This window comes from Pteropus vampyrus, unplaced genomic scaffold, assembly GCF_000151845.1.
Source record: "Pteropus vampyrus isolate Shadow unplaced genomic scaffold, Pvam_2.0 Scaffold10, whole genome shotgun sequence".
Classification (NCBI taxonomy): Eukaryota; Metazoa; Chordata; class Mammalia; order Chiroptera; family Pteropodidae; genus Pteropus; species Pteropus vampyrus.
Window position 1 is genome coordinate 1,331,262 of NW_011888791.1, and position 18,339 is coordinate 1,349,600.

The 18,339-nt window shown below is 35.7% G+C and overlaps 1 protein-coding gene and 1 pseudogene across 2 annotated transcripts; one reads left to right on the top strand and one right to left on the bottom strand.

Moving 5' to 3' along the window:
- Positions 1-7,425: 7,425 nt before the first annotated feature.
- On the bottom strand, positions 7,426-10,982 carry TMEM202 (transmembrane protein 202). Of its 2 annotated transcripts, XM_011376912.2 has the most exons (5): positions 10,902-10,982; positions 10,411-10,666; positions 8,757-8,906; positions 8,295-8,426; positions 7,426-7,835 (listed from the first exon to the last, which is right to left on the bottom strand). In XM_011376912.2, the coding sequence occupies exons 1-5, from the start codon at positions 10,980-10,982 to the stop codon at positions 7,564-7,566; spliced, it is 891 nt and encodes a 296-aa protein (XP_011375214.1). In that variant the 3' UTR covers positions 7,426-7,563. The 2 variants fall into 2 exon arrangements, 1 of the variants encoding a protein (XP_011375214.1); XR_002776743.1 differs by lacking the exons at positions 8,295-8,426; positions 10,411-10,666; positions 10,902-10,982 and having other exon boundaries at positions 7,745-7,835; positions 8,757-8,842.
- A 2,411-nt stretch (positions 10,983-13,393) lies between these two features.
- LOC105303340 lies at positions 13,394-14,069 on the top strand (annotated as a pseudogene).
- The last annotated feature ends 4,270 nt before the right edge of the window (positions 14,070-18,339 follow it).

The window sequence follows — 18,339 nt, forward strand, 5'->3', positions numbered from 1 at the left end:
ATAAATAAGTCACAGAGATATAATGAACAGCATAGAGAATGTAGTCAATAATATCTCAATAACTTTATTCAGTGACGGGTACTAGACTTCTTGTGATGATCACTTTGTAAGATATATAAATGTCAAATCACTATGTTGTACATCTGGAACTAATATAATATTGTATGTCAATTATACTTTAATTAAGAGTTTTACATTCCAGAATAGGGGAAAAAAGATTTACTCTCCTAGTAACTTTCAAATATACAACTCCATATCGTTAATTATAGTCATTATGCTAAACGGTACATTCCCCGGACTCACTTATAACTGGAAGTTTGCACCTTTTGACCACCTTCACCCATTTTTCCTACCCACTATCCTCTGCCTCTGGCAACCACCAGTCTATTCTTGTACCTATAAATAGCTTTTTAAAAGAATTCCACAAAAAATGAGATCATTCAGTATTTGTCTGACTTATTTCACTTAGCATAATGTTATCAAAGTCCATTCATGTTGTCATAAATGGCAGAATTTCCTACTTTTTTATAGCTGAATAATATTCCATATATATACATATACTACATTTTCTTTATCCCTTCGCAATGATCATTTATGTTATTTTCATATCTTAGACATTGTAAATAGTGCTGCAGTGAACATGAGGGTGGAATAACATTCTTTAAAGTGTTTAAAGATAAGACTGTCCACCCAGAATCGTTCAGCAAAATTGTCCTTCAACAGTTAAGGTGAAATAAAGATATTTTCAGATGAAAATTGATAGAATACATTACCAGCAGACCACTAATACAAGAAATATTAAAATTTCTTTAGGCTGAAGAGACATACCACCAAGTGGTAACTCAGATCTATAAGAATAAATGAATATAACTGGAAATTGACATGACTAGTATAATTTAAAACTTCTGGCCATTAAAAGACACTGCTAAGAAAATGAACAAACCGCAAATTAGGAGAAAGATTTGCAAAACATAGATGACAAAGAACTTGTACCTGAAATATATATAGAACTTCTGGAACTAATAATAAAGATAAACAACCTAGTTTTTTAAATGAATAGAAGAATTAATGACAATTTACAAAGAAAGTTATGCAAATGGCTGTGGAAAGGTGCTCTTGAAATCAATAAATGTGAAGGAAATGCAAATTAAAACATTGAGATATTATTTTATGCCCACTGGAAAGGCTAAATTTGAAAGGATCAACAACATGTTGGCAAAGATGTGGAGCAGTTGAAATGATCATATATTGCTGGTGGGAGTGTAAAATGGTACAACTTCAGCAATTTCTTTTAAAGCTAAACATATATGCACACCTTATAACCTATAATTCCTCTCGGTATTTACCCAAGAGCATTGTAAACTTATGTACAGAAAAGGACTTTACAAGAATGTTCACAGCAGCTTCATTCACAATAGCCAAAACCAGAAACAACCCAAATATTCATGACTAGGAAAATGGATAAATAACCTGTGGTTCATGTAATTGAATAACTACTCAGTAAAAAAAAAAAAGAATAAACTACTGTGCACACAACATGAATGACTCTCATAGATGTTATGTTGAGTGAAAGAGACTGGACACAAAAGAGTATATATTTCCATTTATCTAAATTTCTAGAATAGGGAAAATCGATCTTCATCTTCCTCTACCCGATCTTCAAAAATTTTCTCCTTGTCTACATGAGCTAGCTTTTCCCACTTCTCTGACCTTATCTTATTCTATAGTACTCTGTGATTACTGCTCTCCAGATATACTGGCTTTCTTTTAGTCGCAAGAATGTCCTAAACTTCTCATAAGTGCTGTTCTTCAGACAATGTTTCTTCTCCTAGCCAAACTCTACTCTTCAAATCTTAAATTAAATATTACTTCCTCAGTGAAGCCTTCCCTCACACTCTACTTCAGCCTAGATTAAGTAATCCCTCAATTATACATTCACAATATTCTATACTTTCATTCACTAGTATTTAACACAATTGTAATTAAGTAATTATTTGTTGTATAATAAGCCTCCTTCACTAAATCAGAGAACAAGATATGCATTTGTGTTGTTTATCTGCCAGATATATTGTAGAAACTCAATAAATATTTCTTAAATGAATGAATAAAAGGGAAATGAGATCACAGGAAAACAAACTGGGACCCAGTTCTGAGTAGTGAACCTGACATGGACATCATATATCGATGGGTAAGGCTGTCTCAATGGTCCAAAGATGAGGCAGGCTCTCTCCCTGTAGGAAATAGCAAAGCTTCTCTAGATTTTCTGGTAGAATTTTCTCAGTGGTTATTGAGAAATAACTACTTTTTCTGACTCACCTCCATTACCATTGATGGAAGCTGAACTATGTCTCAAATGGAATCAATACTCTTTCACACTTCATTTTAGGATGTTAGAGCTGATCACAAGATGGGAAAAAAGAGTATTTGGAGCCAGATATTGTATAATGTTGTAGAAAACAATGTTAATTTATATGTATAGAGTGGTTGCAAATGGAATGTCAAGTCAGAAGTAGGAGTAATCTAGTTTCAACCAAGATAGATGGTGTCTATTAGTCAAGAAGAAAACTATAGAGTAGCATTTTGGGGGCAATATACCAGATGCAGTGTTCAAAACACTGGTTACAAGGAACTTAGGGGAAGAGTAGATGAACTCAGTGAGAAATTTAACAAAGAGATTAAAAAAACATAAAGATGGAGATGAATTTTAGGGAGCATTTTTTAGTTCTAAAAATATAAAAAAGTTTTAAAAGTCATTCCTTTTTTATTTAATTCTATTTTAATTTTATCATGGTCAGGAAACACAAGCTAATAGCCTTGAAATTTATTGAAACTTTCTTTCAGACATTTGGTCAAATATTCTAGATATAGCTGAAAACAAAATATTTCTTTGTGTTGAATGTACTATCTATATTTTATCCTATCTATTGAATTTTTTATTTCAATGGCTATATAGTTTTTAAATAATTAAAATTTTTTTCAACTAAAGTTGGTATACAGCATTATATTAGTTTCAGGTGTACAACATAGTTATAGACATTTATATAACTTTAAAATGATCACCCCAATAAGTCTAGTTCCCATCTGACACCATACATAATTATTACAATATTATTGACTATATTCCCTATCACAATGGCTATATTTTTTATTTCCATGATTTTTTAAAACAAGTTTCTTTTATTTAAAATAAAGATAGGGTTTTTAATCTTCTTAAAAATGAAATAGGATTTGGTTTATGCATTCTTAGACATACAATGAATTACTTTTTTAAAATGATGGCCATCACACTCACCTAGAACATGTTCATTATACCCTTCTAATTTATGCAATAAAGCTCTTGAGATTTTTATTTTCAGTTCTAAGAGTCTAAAAAAGTATTCATCATGTGCATTCTTTTACTATTATTAAATTTATAGGGGTGATTGGTTAATAAAATCATAGGTTTCAAGTGTACAATTCAATAATACGTCATATATGTATTGCATATGTTTGTTTTTAGTTTTTCTTTTCTGTTACATTTGTTTGTTTAAACCTGTGCTAATACCACACTGTTTTGATTACAATAGCTTGACAAGTCCTAACCATATCAGTTAGGGTAAATGTCTCTATCTTATTTTTCAAAATTATCTTGGCTCTTTTGGGTTCACCACCCAAAGTTAAATTTCCTTCCATCACCAAATATTTGGCCCCTTTTACTCCTATCTACCTCCCCCCTCTCTCCCTCCTCTCTGGTAACCACTGAACTATTGTCCGTGTCCATGAATCTCTGCTCATTTGTCATATTTGTATGTTGCTTTTAGTTTTATATCCCACATATGAGTGAAATCATATGGTTCCCAACTTTTTCTGTCTGACTTATTTTCCTTAGCATGATAGTCTCAAGACCCACCATGTTGTCACAAATGGCAGTATTTCATCTTTTCTTATGGTTGAGTAATATTCCATTGTATATATGTACCATAGCTTCTTTATCCAATCATCTATCAAAGGGTACTTTGGTTGTTTCTGTGTCTTGGCCACCATGAATAATGCTGCCATGAACATTGGGGTGCATTTATCTTTATGGATAAATGTTTCCAAACTTTGTTGGGTAGATGCCCAGAAGAAGGATTGCTGGGTCATATGGTAATTCTATTTTTATTTTTTTTAAGAACCTCTATACTGTTTTCCACAGTGGCTGTGCCAATTTACCTTCCCACCAGCAGCATATGAGGGTTCCTCTTCCCCCACAACCTCTCCAACACTTGTCATTACTTGTCAACGATAGCCATTTTAACAGGTGAGAGATGGGATCTCATTGAGGTTTTGATTTGCATTTCCCTAATGACCAGTGAAGATGAACATCTTTTCATATGTCTTTTGGCCATTTGTATGTCTTTTTGGAAGAAATGTCTGTTCAGGTCCTCTGCCCATTTTTTTAATTGGATTGTTTGTTTTACTGTTGAGTTGTATGAGTCCTTTGTATATTTTGGATATTAGGCCCTTATCGGAGCTGTTGTCTTCTACCATTCAGATGGTTGCCTCTTTGTCTTATTGGTGGCTTCTTTTGCTGTGCAGAAGCTTTTTAGCTTGATATAGCCCCATTCATTTATTTTTGCTTTTACTTCTCTTCCCTTTGAGGTCAAATTCATAAAATCCTTTCAAAATCCAAGGTCCATGAGTTTAGTACCTATGTTTTCTTCTATGCTATTTATTGTTTCAGGTCTTTATTTCCATGATTTCTAATTGGTTCTTTTTCATTTAAACCTGTTCTTATTTTATTTCTATCTATTTTTGTTTTATAGTTTTTTTGTAATCTATATTCCATCATATATCTCTTTGTACATCCTAAGAATATTTAGTCTTTATCATACTATACTCCAAATAATCTGAAATGAATTTATAGTCTGATTGTTGACTTTGAGTTTTTTCTGAACTTTTTTTTTTTACATATTTAGAATTTCTGTTTGCAGGCACAAACAAGTTTTTTGTCACCTTTTTTTGCTTGTTTGTTTCTTTCTATGCTTATTCCATCCTGTAGTTCTGAAGTTTCCTTACTTTGGCCAAAAGCCCCAGTCCAGGGTTGGGTCTCAAAATATGGTATTTTAGATTTCCTGTTGTGTTATGTGGTCAGGGACTATCACAGACCTAGTTAATGAATCAAAGGGCTGCTTGGTCAAACAAGGTTGTATTTGTCTACTTTTACTTCTTTGGTTTGTAGTTCCAAATAAGCCACAGAACCAGTCAGTGCTTGGCAGTAGTCTTTATTCTGTTTCTTTTCATAAGTCCCTAGTTATGTGCTGCAGTTGTGAAGCTGGCTCTATTCCATGTCTTGAGAGGCACTGTTAGTCCTTTTCACTCCACAGGAGCTAGCTGTCTTCCTGCTTACCTCTGCTTAGAGCCCATTAAGTCTATGGCTTAACTTGAACAATAGCCTTGTGTTTTTGTTATTTTTCTGGTCAGTGAAATTGCTCGTCTCATTTTAACCTGGATTAATATAATACCTCTCTCTCTCTCTGTCTCTCTCTGTCTCTCTCTCCCTCTCTCTCCCTCTCTCTCTCTTTTTCTCTCTCTCTCTGTCTCTGTCTGTCTCTTCCTCTTCATCTATCATGCAATGCATGTGGAGTGGAGGAGATGTATCAAAAGGTCATTTACTGAGCTAACTTACGGGAAATACACTTAAACCTTTTAAGGAATTCTCTAGAAGCACAGAAATAGAGAAAGAAAATAGAGTATTCAGTTTCTAAAGGAACAATGAAATGTTGTCTCTGCTTATAAGATCATCCTCTGATAGCAAAGATGAAAACTTTGTTATTATTACTGCCTATTCTTCCCTAATAGCCAGGGTTTTTATCATTATTGTCTTATTATTTGGTATCTTCCACTCTTACTCAGGCCTGCTTCCTTCTCCTTACCCCACTTAAGACTTCCATTCCCTAAAGATTCATCAACACTCAGCTCCCTGTCAATTTAGTCATAAATTAAAGTATTAAAACCAAATTATAAATAAAGCTTATGAACCCAACGAATCCTTAATTAGTCAATATGTGGGGTATACTTCGTGTGTGAATGGCGACAGTAGGAAGAGGAGTTAGACTTGTCTACATGTCTGTTCTTACAACCAAAGACCCAGGAACAACCTGAAGAGCCTCTGAAATGAGGCCACTTGGAATAAGGAGGCACCAGTCATATTGCCCTAAGATCACCTGCTATGACGAGAAGCTAACATGGAGAAAAGGGTTTTCTAAAGCAGAGCCAAAGTGAGGTGTGTTCATATATGTGTTTGTATGTGTGTCTCAGTGTATGAGTACACACAAACATGTCCTGCTAAATCTTGAGAATAAAAGCAGAAATATTCATCTATTGGGCTTCCGTTACCATCTGGAAAAGTTTGGGAATTACTGATCAGGGACTGGGATTATAAGAATTACATAATTGCCCGTGTCTGTTTTGTTTGTTTCCTACAAAGGTGTTACCAGTGACTCTTTATTTAAATCAAAAAGACCTAAGCGCTCATCTTTAAGAACAGCAAGGGGTGAAGCTGGGCACTGTAGTCCATTCCATTGCCAGGCTCGAGGTGGAGAAGAATGTACCTCAACCAATTCAGTAGTAGTGGCAGCTACTAAAGGAATAAAGGGCAAAATAAATGTCAGAGACTTTCTTCATGGAATCTGGTCTGGGTTTGAAAGGGATTTTTAGCCATCAAAAGATCTATGTAATTGCCAGAATCCTCCCCCTTTCTCTACTTACTTAGTCTTACAGGGTATATAAAACATGGAAAAATCTTTCAGCTTGGTCCACTAATATACTCAGGCTGAAGAAAGCCCTTTATCTTCATTTGGTTCATTAAAACATAATTGATGCCTAAGGAATCAAAAGAGACATAGTCTTGTCAAGAATCTGATGGAGGCTGTGGCCGTCTTCATAGAAAAGTACAAACGCAAGTTTTGTATAGAATTTCAGAGTTTGTGGATGCCTGGTTAAGGTATCTCTCAGCCTATGGAGAAGCAATGGGTTCACCTAATAGACTGTAAAGGTTTCAAATTACCAATCCTCTTAGGAAATGGAACCTCATGGATTCCCCAGAAGCCCTCCAGGACCTCTCAACACCTTTAGGTGATAAGTATTATTGTTATTGGTGTTCATTCCATTTCTGGTAATGATATCCAATTCAGACTCAACAATATTGTCCAAGTACCTTCCATCCACACATAACAAAGAAAATTGCAAACAGAATTAGATGACATTTTTCTCCATGGCCCATTTTAGTTCATGAGATCTTTGATGCCCAAAGAGATCTCTGATCCACACACTGCATCTATTGTTAGTTTCTTTCATTCATGATCCTAAACACTGATGCTTTCTTATAGAAATTTTTTTATTTACTAGGTTTTCATTACTTTATAACTATCATATATATTTTGGATCCAACACACACAAGACATTTCATCAGCTTTAATACTGTCTCCTTCAGTAATGTGGACATGATATTACGAGAGTTTTCTTAGAATCTGCACAATCATTCCCAACTCAGTAAGCTTCTCCCCCATTTTTAAGACAAATAGTTGAGTTTTCCTATCACCATCACATTTCTGTATTGGGTAGTTCTGCATTTGGTACTTCTACACTTGGTACTTCTGCATTTGGTAAGTCTGCATTTGGTAGGTCTGCATTTGGTAGTTTTTCCTCTCTATCACTTAAAAATGTCACTTCAGGCCTTGACCCTTCATCCTCAGTTGGTGGTACAGTAGTCACTGGACCGATCCCCAACCTTGACTTCTCTACAGGACTCATAGTGACATTTTGATCAAGGGAAGGAGCTCTGAAAGTTAGGTAGTTGAGGAAGGAGATGATCCCTAGGGGAAGAGAAGAATTTGAGGTGAGTTTCAATAGACACATGGCCTTTTGGCTTTTAAAATTCTTACTCATCTCTTAAGTAACTCAGTTCTAAAGGCCTCTTTTCAGTGAAGCCAACCCTATTTTTCCACAGCAGAGTTAATTTACCCTCCTGTGCTTTCATTCCATTATAGTATTTCTTACATGGTTAGGATAAAGCTTGAACCTCCTGGATTCAAATCATAATTACACTACTTCTGTGCAGTCTCAGGCAAATCACTCAACCTGTCTATGGCTCAGTTAGTAGTATAACAGGTTACTAATTCCAGGTTTTCAATTCCATACCATACTGCCTCTTGATGTATAAATATTCTAAATATAGGAACAGTCAGTGCTTCTATTTCTCCTAGATTCTATCTCCCTTTCAAGAATTGATTTCTCTTTCCATCCTTATAGCATAAAGCAGGGGATTGACTCACCAGAAAACATGTTTAAGAAGACACTCCACCAGTTAACATAATAGGCCCATAGGAGATTTGACTCCATGGCATCCCTGGCATGCCAGGTAACCTGTGCCAGAAATAGGATGAGGCAGAGGAGCAAGCAGATAGCTAGGACCAGAAGAAAAGATGTCACAACCCATCAGTGTCTTCAGTCTGCCTTGACTACCACCCCAACTCTTCTTCTGCTCTAGATGCCGTATCTATGGCAGGATCAAATTGGGGGAATTGACCAACATGGGGGGAGAAAAAAAGAGGCTTCTACCTCTCCCTTGGCATGTCACTTAAAGTGTATTTTATACAATAAGACAGGGCAGGAGCTGTCTTGATGTAATACTGAAGAACAAAAAAGGGACAAGAGAAAGGATGAAAGACCCACAGAGAAACTTTGCTCCCTTGACAATTTTACCCCGGCATCACCCTGCAAGTCTATGTTTGTACCTGAGATGAAGCTGAGCATGGATACCTTCAGATCCAAGTTGGTATTCATGTTTCCTTTTCTATGGAGGCAAAAGCTGAAGAGCAAGCTAAGGCCAATGAGTATAGTGAGAACAGAGACGAGGAAGAAGGCCCTGGAATATTGGAGGTAATCTGCCAAGGAGAAGAAGAAAGGAAAGATTCGGTTAGTCCAGTGGGAAACATCTCATGAGAAAAACAGATGGAGTCTTTGAGAAGGGAGTGAGGATTAAGGAGGATAAAGCTGAGCTTGCTTTGTGGCATCCAGGGTACAAATAAGGATCTTCTTTCTCAGCGATTCATTAATACTGAAATCTCTTTACTAAAGATAATATACAAATAGTTGTGGGTATGTAAATGTAATTGCAGCTTAATTTTATGCCTATATCTTTAACTCCATTTTTCTAGTAAGTAAACCTCTAGATATACCTAATCATATTGCTTTGGTTATACCCATGTACATGGTCCCCAGTGTGTATGGAAGTGTGCAGCATAGTATATTACCATTTAAAAATCTGTTAATGTCATGGTTGAAAAATTCTCTCGTCATCCATTTGATTTGCCTTTTTTTAATGGTTGAGGTTAAAATAGTTTTTCCTATGTTCATTAGACATTTGTCATTTCTGTTTACAAATAAATTATTTGAGTATTTGTCTTTTTCCAATAATTTTAATACATTTTCATATATTAAGGCCATTAATCTCTTATCTTTCATACTTGTTGCATATATTTTTTCTAGTTTTACTTTTTTAGTTGAAGATGCTGTTGAATTGTCCGCCTAACTTTGATTTTAGTTTCTTCCCAAGATCTTGCTTTAGGATCCTGCCCCATAGTTCCAAATGCCCCAGCCCATGGCCAAATAACTGATGCTCCACCTCAGGGTTGGGCCTAGGTGCACCCCACCCCACCATTCCCAGCATCTGGGGCCCCTCCTTCTCTGAGAAGGAGAAATAAATGCCTTACTCATGTATATTTTCTTTCATAATACCTGTTTCTTTGTGTAAATACGATGAAGAAACTGTTTAGTGTAGTTATGCCTTTCCTCTAATTCTTGGTTCTGATTGAAAATTCATGATTTGGTATCTTCCAGCCCTCAAAGCTTATTTTTAAATATTTTGTGTTATATTTTCAGATTTAAATTCACATAAAATTTAACATTAATAATTTACTCCAAATAGCTGGCATTTGTTATACTACATATATGACATACATTTAAGTTCTCTTCTGCTGTTAGCAGAAGAACAAGTTGACCTTGAAAGTTAAATCTAGCGGAGGCTGAGACACATTGCTTTATCTCTCAGCTATAATTAATCACTTCTTTTCTATTTCTGCAAGCCACATTGGAATACCAATCACATTGCTTCACAGTATCAGCTTATGAATGACAAAAGAGTTCTTCCTAGAGAGTAAAGAGAAGTTTCTCTCATAATTTGGGAAAGAAAACACTCTGGGGTAGGAGGGAGAAAGAGAAAGGGTACACTGAGGACACCAAAGAAAAGGATGGCTATATCCACAGAGATCCATCCTAGACTTGGAAACGTGAGGGCCAAAAGATCTTGGAGGAAAAAAGATGAAAGCCAATGTGGCAGAAAGCTCTGGAACTGTGGGGGGCTGTGGCATTTAATTTAGTAGCACTCACAGGGTGGCTTGGGTGTGTGGCTCCAGCACAGCTCATGGTTGCATGAGATCCAGAGTCCTGCATAGAGCTCAAGACCATTCTTGATCACCAGGAACTGCACCCAGTTCAGTGCGGACACGCAGATCAGCAGTAGGAGGCTAAAACCACATAGGCTGCCACAGAACATTCGGATGTAGATGTGTGTCTGATCCACTTGCTCCTGCCGCCTCTGGGGTAGCATCGAGGCACTCGGATCTTTGTTGGTGGGGAGGGTAGGCTACAAGGATGAGGGAAATATTGCCTATCCAAAAAGATAACCCTTGATCCCCAAGGTCTCCTCCTCCTCTCTACCTTGAGTATCCCCATGTGGGTTTGATTTGTGGTTATCTATCTCTACCCCTTCTATAAAAACAAAAAGATAATCTTTTCTCTATCTTTAGAACACTCTGACTAGGCTTCCTTTAAGTAAGTCCTCATCCTCCCATCTGACCTGTAGTCAAGTATCTCCTCACCCTTTGGTATTCCCGGTTCCCCTTAAGTTTGGGAACCTTAGGATTGTGGAAAGTCAAGACTAATTGTTCCTCCCTCTCCATCTTGGCAGCCAGTTCACTTTCTAACTGCCACGGAATTTGTCTGAGCACCTCCTCACACATGCTGGCAGAATCAAAAGGGGCCAGAACCTATGGCATCAATCCCATTTCTGTTTTATATTCCAAGTCTGGTCAGATCAGGGAGAAATCATTACATTTTAAGCATGTGCCTGTATGTGTGATGATGCTCTTCCTTCTCCTTTTTCTGACTCCTCACAACTCCTTTATTAAACAAATTCTCAAATATTTTGTCGGCAGTTGCTGTGGGTCAGGATTTGTGTTAGCTCCTGGGACATAAAGATGAATAAGATACAGATCCCTAATAGCAAATAAAAAAGTGTATCTCGGATGGCTCCAAGATTCAATAGCTTGTAGTTATAATTAAGATTATATACATGATCTTAATATACTGATGTGTGTGTGTATCAGTAGCCCAGAATTCATGATCTTGCCCCAGCTCTAAGTGGAAAGCCCTAGGTATATCTCGACAGGCTCATGAACCTGTCTATCAGCCATAGTCCTTCATGCAGCATCTACCCTCTTCTTCCCTTCTTGCTCTAGTTCCCTTTCTTTAATGCCTTCTGCTCATGAAGACATTTAAGGGGCACCCCCACCCCCACCCCCCGCCACTGCCACTGCTGATAGGGCTCACTGCAAAAATGTCAGTTACAGCATTGGCTGGTAACCCAAGAGGCTACCAGCCAATGCACTGAAAGCTACCATTCAAGATACTGCAGCAATGTTGGGTTCTACACAAGAGTGAGGAGAATGCCTTTTCCTGGTTCCACAGCCAGCAAAATTTATGCCCAGAGTATCCCAAAGTCCCCTTTTCTAACAACTCTCTCAGAGCTGTTGCTAACTCCTGTCCCTACAAGGGCTTAAAAATCAACCTAAGATGCTGAACAGGTGCCATTCTGTTCCACAGTGTGAATGTCCATTCAGATAAATGCCCAGCTGGATCACCAGCTCTTGTTTTCCACAAATAGATAAACTTTGATTCCCAAGTTTGGGCTGAATCAGAACACCCTATCACATTTTGCTAGCATACCTGTAATCCAAACCACCCCAACTTGAAACCTACTCTTTATTTCAGCTTGTGGGAACTACTAGCAGTTCAAAGTCCATGTTGTCCTCCTTCTGCAAAAGTGTCATTTGACTGTCTCTTCATACTTAGCCTAGTGTCTGGCAAAAATAGTATTTAATGTTGAATAAATGAGTGAGCAATACATTTTTTTTTGCAATACATTATTATATAAAGAACAAAGGTTGATACAAAGGGCAGAATGGTTAACATTGTCAGAGGAAACTTGGGGAAGGTTTATTGCAAGAGGTGATATCTTAGCTGGATTTTAAAGGAATTTGCCAGGTAATTCAGGTAGAATATTTGATGCAAAGAGAATATGTATGACTCAAGACAGGAAGCTATGAACAAACAGCACGAGGTTCTCAGGGCACTAGAAGCAGTGTGCTTCTGCTAGGAACAAAATCAAAGGTAAGGGTTGAGGATTACAGATACGAGCAAGGGCTAAATCACAAAAAGTCTTCTTTGCCATGCTATGTGATTTGTTGTCAAGTTTCAATTGCTGGAGTACTCTAGCTCTACTGGCATGATTATAGGAAAGACTTTTCTATCTGCAGCAAACTGGCTTGTACAGCATGACTATTAGATATACATGTTGGCTAGAGAGCTAGATATAGATTTTGAATAGGCAAGCCTGCATTTCAGTACTTACTTAGTCCCAACAGTCACTGGCTAGGTTACTTTGGGAAATTTCCTCAAATTCAATGACTCTCAGTTTCTTCACTCTGACATTGGGATAATAATCATTCCTGTCTCATAGCAGTTTTGTGAAGATTAAATAAGATTATACACATAAGTCTCTTAATACAATACCTTAAGTACCCAATAAATTCTATTATTGGCGGCTATTGTTATTATTGATAAATATGTTATTTATATCAAGCAATTAATAAGTGCTCAGTAAATACTATCTATTTTAATTGTTTTTAATTGTCTTTCAAACTTTGCTTGAGCATGACTTTGGTACAGACCATCCTGAAAAAGATGAAATACTAATATAAATGGAAAGGATGTGTCACCCTTTACCCTTTCACTAGTGGCACTAAACAAGTACATTACTAAAGATGATTTTGTTATAATGTGCAATAACAGGTCATTTTGTGAATAGTGTCTGATTTGGTAAATGATGCAACTTTCTTGCCATTAAAAGAACGGGTCGGTCATCATTCAACTCTCAGACCTACCAAAAGGTAGGAAAGATGCTCTGGCCTGCTGGGAACTTGCTAGAGCCTGTGATACATATGACAAAACAAGCATTTATTCATACCTGGCAATATACCTGTGTATATTGCCATTCATCCACTTTAAAAAAGCAATTTGGGGTCCCCTGCCTATGTGGGCATCAGTGCCTCCAGAGCCCACGGGCAAGCATGGTGGCTTCAGGAACTCATGGGGTCTGGGAGGAGCCCGGCAACTCAGGGAGAATGGAAAGCAAAGTCTCCCATGCATGGGACTGAGAAGAAAACGTGGATGGGAAACTGCTGTCAAAAGACATGGTCTGAGTAAAAGATAGCTTATGAAAATCATTGAAGGAGAAAAAAATTGGATGACAAGGCATAGCATGATATTTAGGAACTGGAAAATTACACACAAGACTCTATTTAACTCTAGAAACATTAGGTATAATGGATCACAAGTCACATTGGAAACACAAGAGGCATGCCCTATCATGGTAGCAGAAGGGTGTTCCTTTCCTTGGATATTTGTATATTTGACAAATACAGCACAAGGTGTTTCACAAGAGGATTTTCTACAGAAGAACCAAGATTAAAATGTGAGAGAACTAATATATGTCATTGCTAGCTAGGCACACTTGCACTTCAGCTTCTAGGTCCTTCCACAAAAGTGTTCCTATGAAGGCATTTTCTGCTTCTCTTCAGGTTGCTCTGGAGGACTATTTAAAGAAAATTCAACCAGTTGATTTTGATATATCCCACTCATAATTATAGCAGAAGAACACATTACTTCCATTATCTTTGTATATTCAGTCATGGAGAAAAAGATATTAAAATAATTTCATGGCACTGGAAAAAAAGCAATTTGTTTAGAAGAAAACATGGAGTAAGATCTTTGAAACCTTGAAGTAGGCCAAAATTATTTTTTAACCAGGACTTCTGTGCACCAGAAGATACCATTGAAAGAGTAAAAAGGCAATCAGTGGAGTAAGATATTTGTAATACGTGTATCTAACAAAGGATTTGTAGCGAGAATACATAAAGAACTCTTAGAAAAAAGAGTAAAGTGTCCATATAACCACCAAAAGACATGTATTACAATGCTCATAGCAGTGCTTTTTATAATAATCTCAAACTCGAAACTACCTAGTTTCCCATCAACAATGAATGGAAAATTGTGGTACATTCATACAATACTATACAGCAATATGAGTAATCTGCAAGCACACGAGCAATATGGATAAATCTCATAAACATAATGCTGAGCAAAAAAGCTAAACACAAAAGAGTACATAGGCATGGTTCCATTCACATGACGTACAAAACAGGCAAAACTCATCTGTATTGGCAGAAGTCAGAAATACCCATAGGAGGAAGATGACTAAGGATTAGAATGAGACATACGACAGGCTTTTGGGGTGCTGGAAGCGTTCCATTTCTTGAGTTGGGCACTGATTACCAGAGTTCTAGGTGTATATTATATTTTAATAAAGAGTTAAGACTATCTTGAATATATAAATCAAGAATCTTAAAAATGTATCTTTTGTTTCAGTAATTTCATCTCCAGGAATCTATAAAATCAATATTATTATTACAGCTTATTTATATAATCTCTTATCTACTAGGAATTGTGGTAGGTGCTTTATATACATTAACTTGCTTTTGTGAATCAAATTTTTCCATTTCATTTCCTCATTCGTTATTGCTAACATATAAACTATTTTTTCTATGTATTTGTCTTTTATCTGACCATTTGATTGACTCTATTGCTTTTTGTTTCATCTGTATATTCATTTTCATGTTAAAGAAGTCTCCTACCATTTCTGTTTTATCAGGATTTTAAATTTAGAACGGCTGTATCAAAGTCCTTTTTAACAAATATGGGCTTTTTAGAATATGGGCTTTCTCTTTTAATCTATTTAATATAAACATTGCCTGAATACATTTCCTAATGTTCACTTAATTTTGCATTTCTCTAATGAAATATGTTTGGACAAGATACATTATTCTTCTGATGTATTGCTAGGGGTATTTGTTTTTAGAGTTGACCAAAGAAATATTTAGAATTTTAAAAAATATATCCACATATTTAATTTTTTCCCAGTTTTAATATATTATAGTCAAAGAATATATCCTATAGTAATTCTACTTTTTGCTTCTCATCACAAGAAAAAATAATTTTGTAATTGTGTATGGTGATGGGTTCAGCTGGACTATTACAGTGATTATTTTGTAATACATACAAGTGTTAAATCATTATATTTTACACCTGAAACTAATATAGTGTTATATGTCAATAAAATTTTTTAAAATTCTACTTTTTGGAATTTAGAAATATTTGTCTTTTTGCCAGCTTTTCTCTATGTCCTATGGACATTTAAAAACAATGACTAAGATACAAAGTTTTAAATATATTTATGTAGGATATAAGGTTCTAAATTCACTATATTTAAATTATTAATGCCATTATGCAAGACATTCTTATTTATTTTTTCTGCACTTGATAAAATATTCTCAGCAAAAAGTTAATATTTCTTACTATGGATATAATTTTCTATTTTCTCTTATATTTCTTCTGAGTTTTGCTTTATATATATTTGTTTCTTGGTTATTAGGTGGACAATGGTTCATAATGTATATCCTCTTTATGAATTGTATTTTTTTACCTTTAAAAATATTCACTTTTGTTCCATTCAATTTTTTTGCCTTGGGTTCTGTCAGATGTTAATGAATGCTCCCCTTGCTCTCTTTTTGTTTGCATCTTCCTGGTATACCTCCTGGTAAACCATTCTTTTACTGTCATCATTTTGATATCATTTTAAATGTCTCTTAACAACATTTAGACTGTTTTTTGCTCGATCTGAACGTCTTTGTCTTTTAATGGGGGAATTTAACCTATATAGTGCAACAGTTCAGATAAATTGGTCTTATTCCTATCCTATTCTTTGTAGTTTCTGTTAATTACACATTCTTGCTATTGCCTCCCCTCTCCCTCTTATTTTTCCACAGTGGTCCCGTTTTCTTTGGTCTTTTTCTTTTTCTATAATGATATGGAAGGCATGTATTCTGTTTCCATCTTGCTAGAGCTTATCTATCAATTTTATTAGATACATCTTTTTAAAAATTAATTTCAAGGTATCAACAATAACAACGAAAATATAATACTAATGTTGAAGGAGAGTAATGAAATGAATATTTTCACACATTACTGGTGAGAATGTAAATTTTTATCCTACATTTCTACGTGTTTACAATAACGGGGTGAGGAAAGTTGCCCTGGTTACATGGTTTAAGCCAGGGAGGGCTTAGGGCTGTGGTCAGTCTCATCCAAGCTACAAAACTAAAGGCTGAAATTTCCAAGTGAAAAACAAGGTATTAATGGTGAGAAAGGTTGAAAATAGATGCTGTCATGCAATTGATATTCTCTATAATGGTCACTATAGTATTGTTTATAAATGAGAAAGTTTGAAATCAACCTAAATGTGCATTCATAGGGGATTAGGTAAATAAATGACAGAACATCCCCACTATCCCAGCTCTCTATGTAATGTTGGGCAAATTATTTAACCTCTGAGTTCTGATTTCCTTATCTACAGGATGGAAATAATAACCTGTATCAATCATAAATATATTGTGAGGCTTAAACAAATTAACATATGTAGAGCCCTTATAATAGTGTCTGGTATGTGATAAGTGCACAATAAATGTTAGCTATCATTATTGTTATTATTTATTATTCAGCTTTTAAAAACAGAATATTATGGGGTGTGGGAGGAGGAATAAGAGAAAGGTGGTCAAAAGGCACCAACTCACAGTATAAGATAAACAAGTACTAGGGTTATAATTTACAACATGATAACAGTAGCTAACACTGCTGCACTATGTACATAAAGGTGTTAAAAGACGAAATCCTAAGAGTTCTAATTACAAGAAAGAAATATACACACACACACACATACACACACACACACACACATTTGTGTATCTGTACGAGATGGATGTTAACTAAACTTATAGTAATCATTACATGATATATGTCAAATAATTATGCTGTACAACCTAAACTTATGTGAATTGTATCTCTATAACTGGGGGAAAGCAGAATATCAACTCTTTTTTACATAATACAGTTAACTGAAAAGTTTGCAGAATAGGTGTTTTATGCTTTAATTTTTTGTTGACAATTATGGATGCGTGCATATTGAAAATGGTCACACATAGAAATGACCATACATACTATGTCGTATACATATATGCATAAAAATGTGCTAAAGTGCCAGTAGTCTTTATCTTTCTGGGTTTTATGTGATCCCTTGACACAGGAAAGGGCTCAAAAGTGTGAAGTAAGCTCAGGGAAGGGTGTAAACATCACAGACTGTGTCAACATTTTCTTGTAAGCCCAGCAGATCAGGAGCTTGGGTCATAAAGGTAGAAAAGAAATTATTCTGAGAAACAAAGTTGTAATTCCTGTATAGTCCAGTTTATGGACTGAACATCATACCTTCTACACACAAAATTGTGTTCTTTGAATTTTTAAAAACAAATATGTATTGCTTTTATCATAAAGAAATGGTAGTCATTGCTTCCCCACATATTCCCTTTTAAGGGAATTCATTCCCTCACTAGCACCTGTTCCATCTCTTATTAGCTGAGTCAATCATTCTTTCTCTGGAGAATTGAAACTGGAATACTGAGGGAATAAATTAAGAAGAGCAAGAGAATGAAGCATATATAAGGGTGAGGATGAGAGAGAATGGATTTTGAGAGACTAAGGCATAACCTTAAATCCTAATAGATATTCCAGCCCATTTGACCTTGGCTATAATTAACTTCTTATGGCTAGATGTTTTTGAAGATGATGAACACACCACTCTTGAGTTGGTTGGGGTTCTCTTTCTGGAAACTAAAAGATATCTGACAAGAATATCAAGTGTTAAACCTTTTGTACCTAGAACACGAAGGATTTTTTAAATTTATAAAGCATTCTTATATTACATATTGTCACTCAAAGTAATGAGAAAGATCACTGTTTCTTTGACCTTTGTCTCCATGGTTAGATCCCTAATTATCTCATAATTACTGGTGTGTTCACTTATTGGCTCCG

What these genes read in the sequence shown, in the direction of transcription:
- TMEM202 (XM_011376912.2), bottom strand. Translation starts at nt 10,982, where the DNA reads ATGGAGAGGGAGGAACAATTAGTCTTGACTTTCCACAATCCTAAGGTT. An exon ending in GGAACCGGGAATACCAAAGG is followed by an intron (nt 10,667 to 10,901) that starts GTGAGGAGATAC and finishes TCATCCTTGTAG; the next exon opens with CCTACCCTCCCCACCAACAA. An exon ending in CCACACACCCAAGCCACCCT is followed by an intron (nt 8,907 to 10,410) that starts GTGAGTGCTACT and finishes TCTCCTTGGCAG; the next exon opens with ATTACCTCCAATATTCCAGG.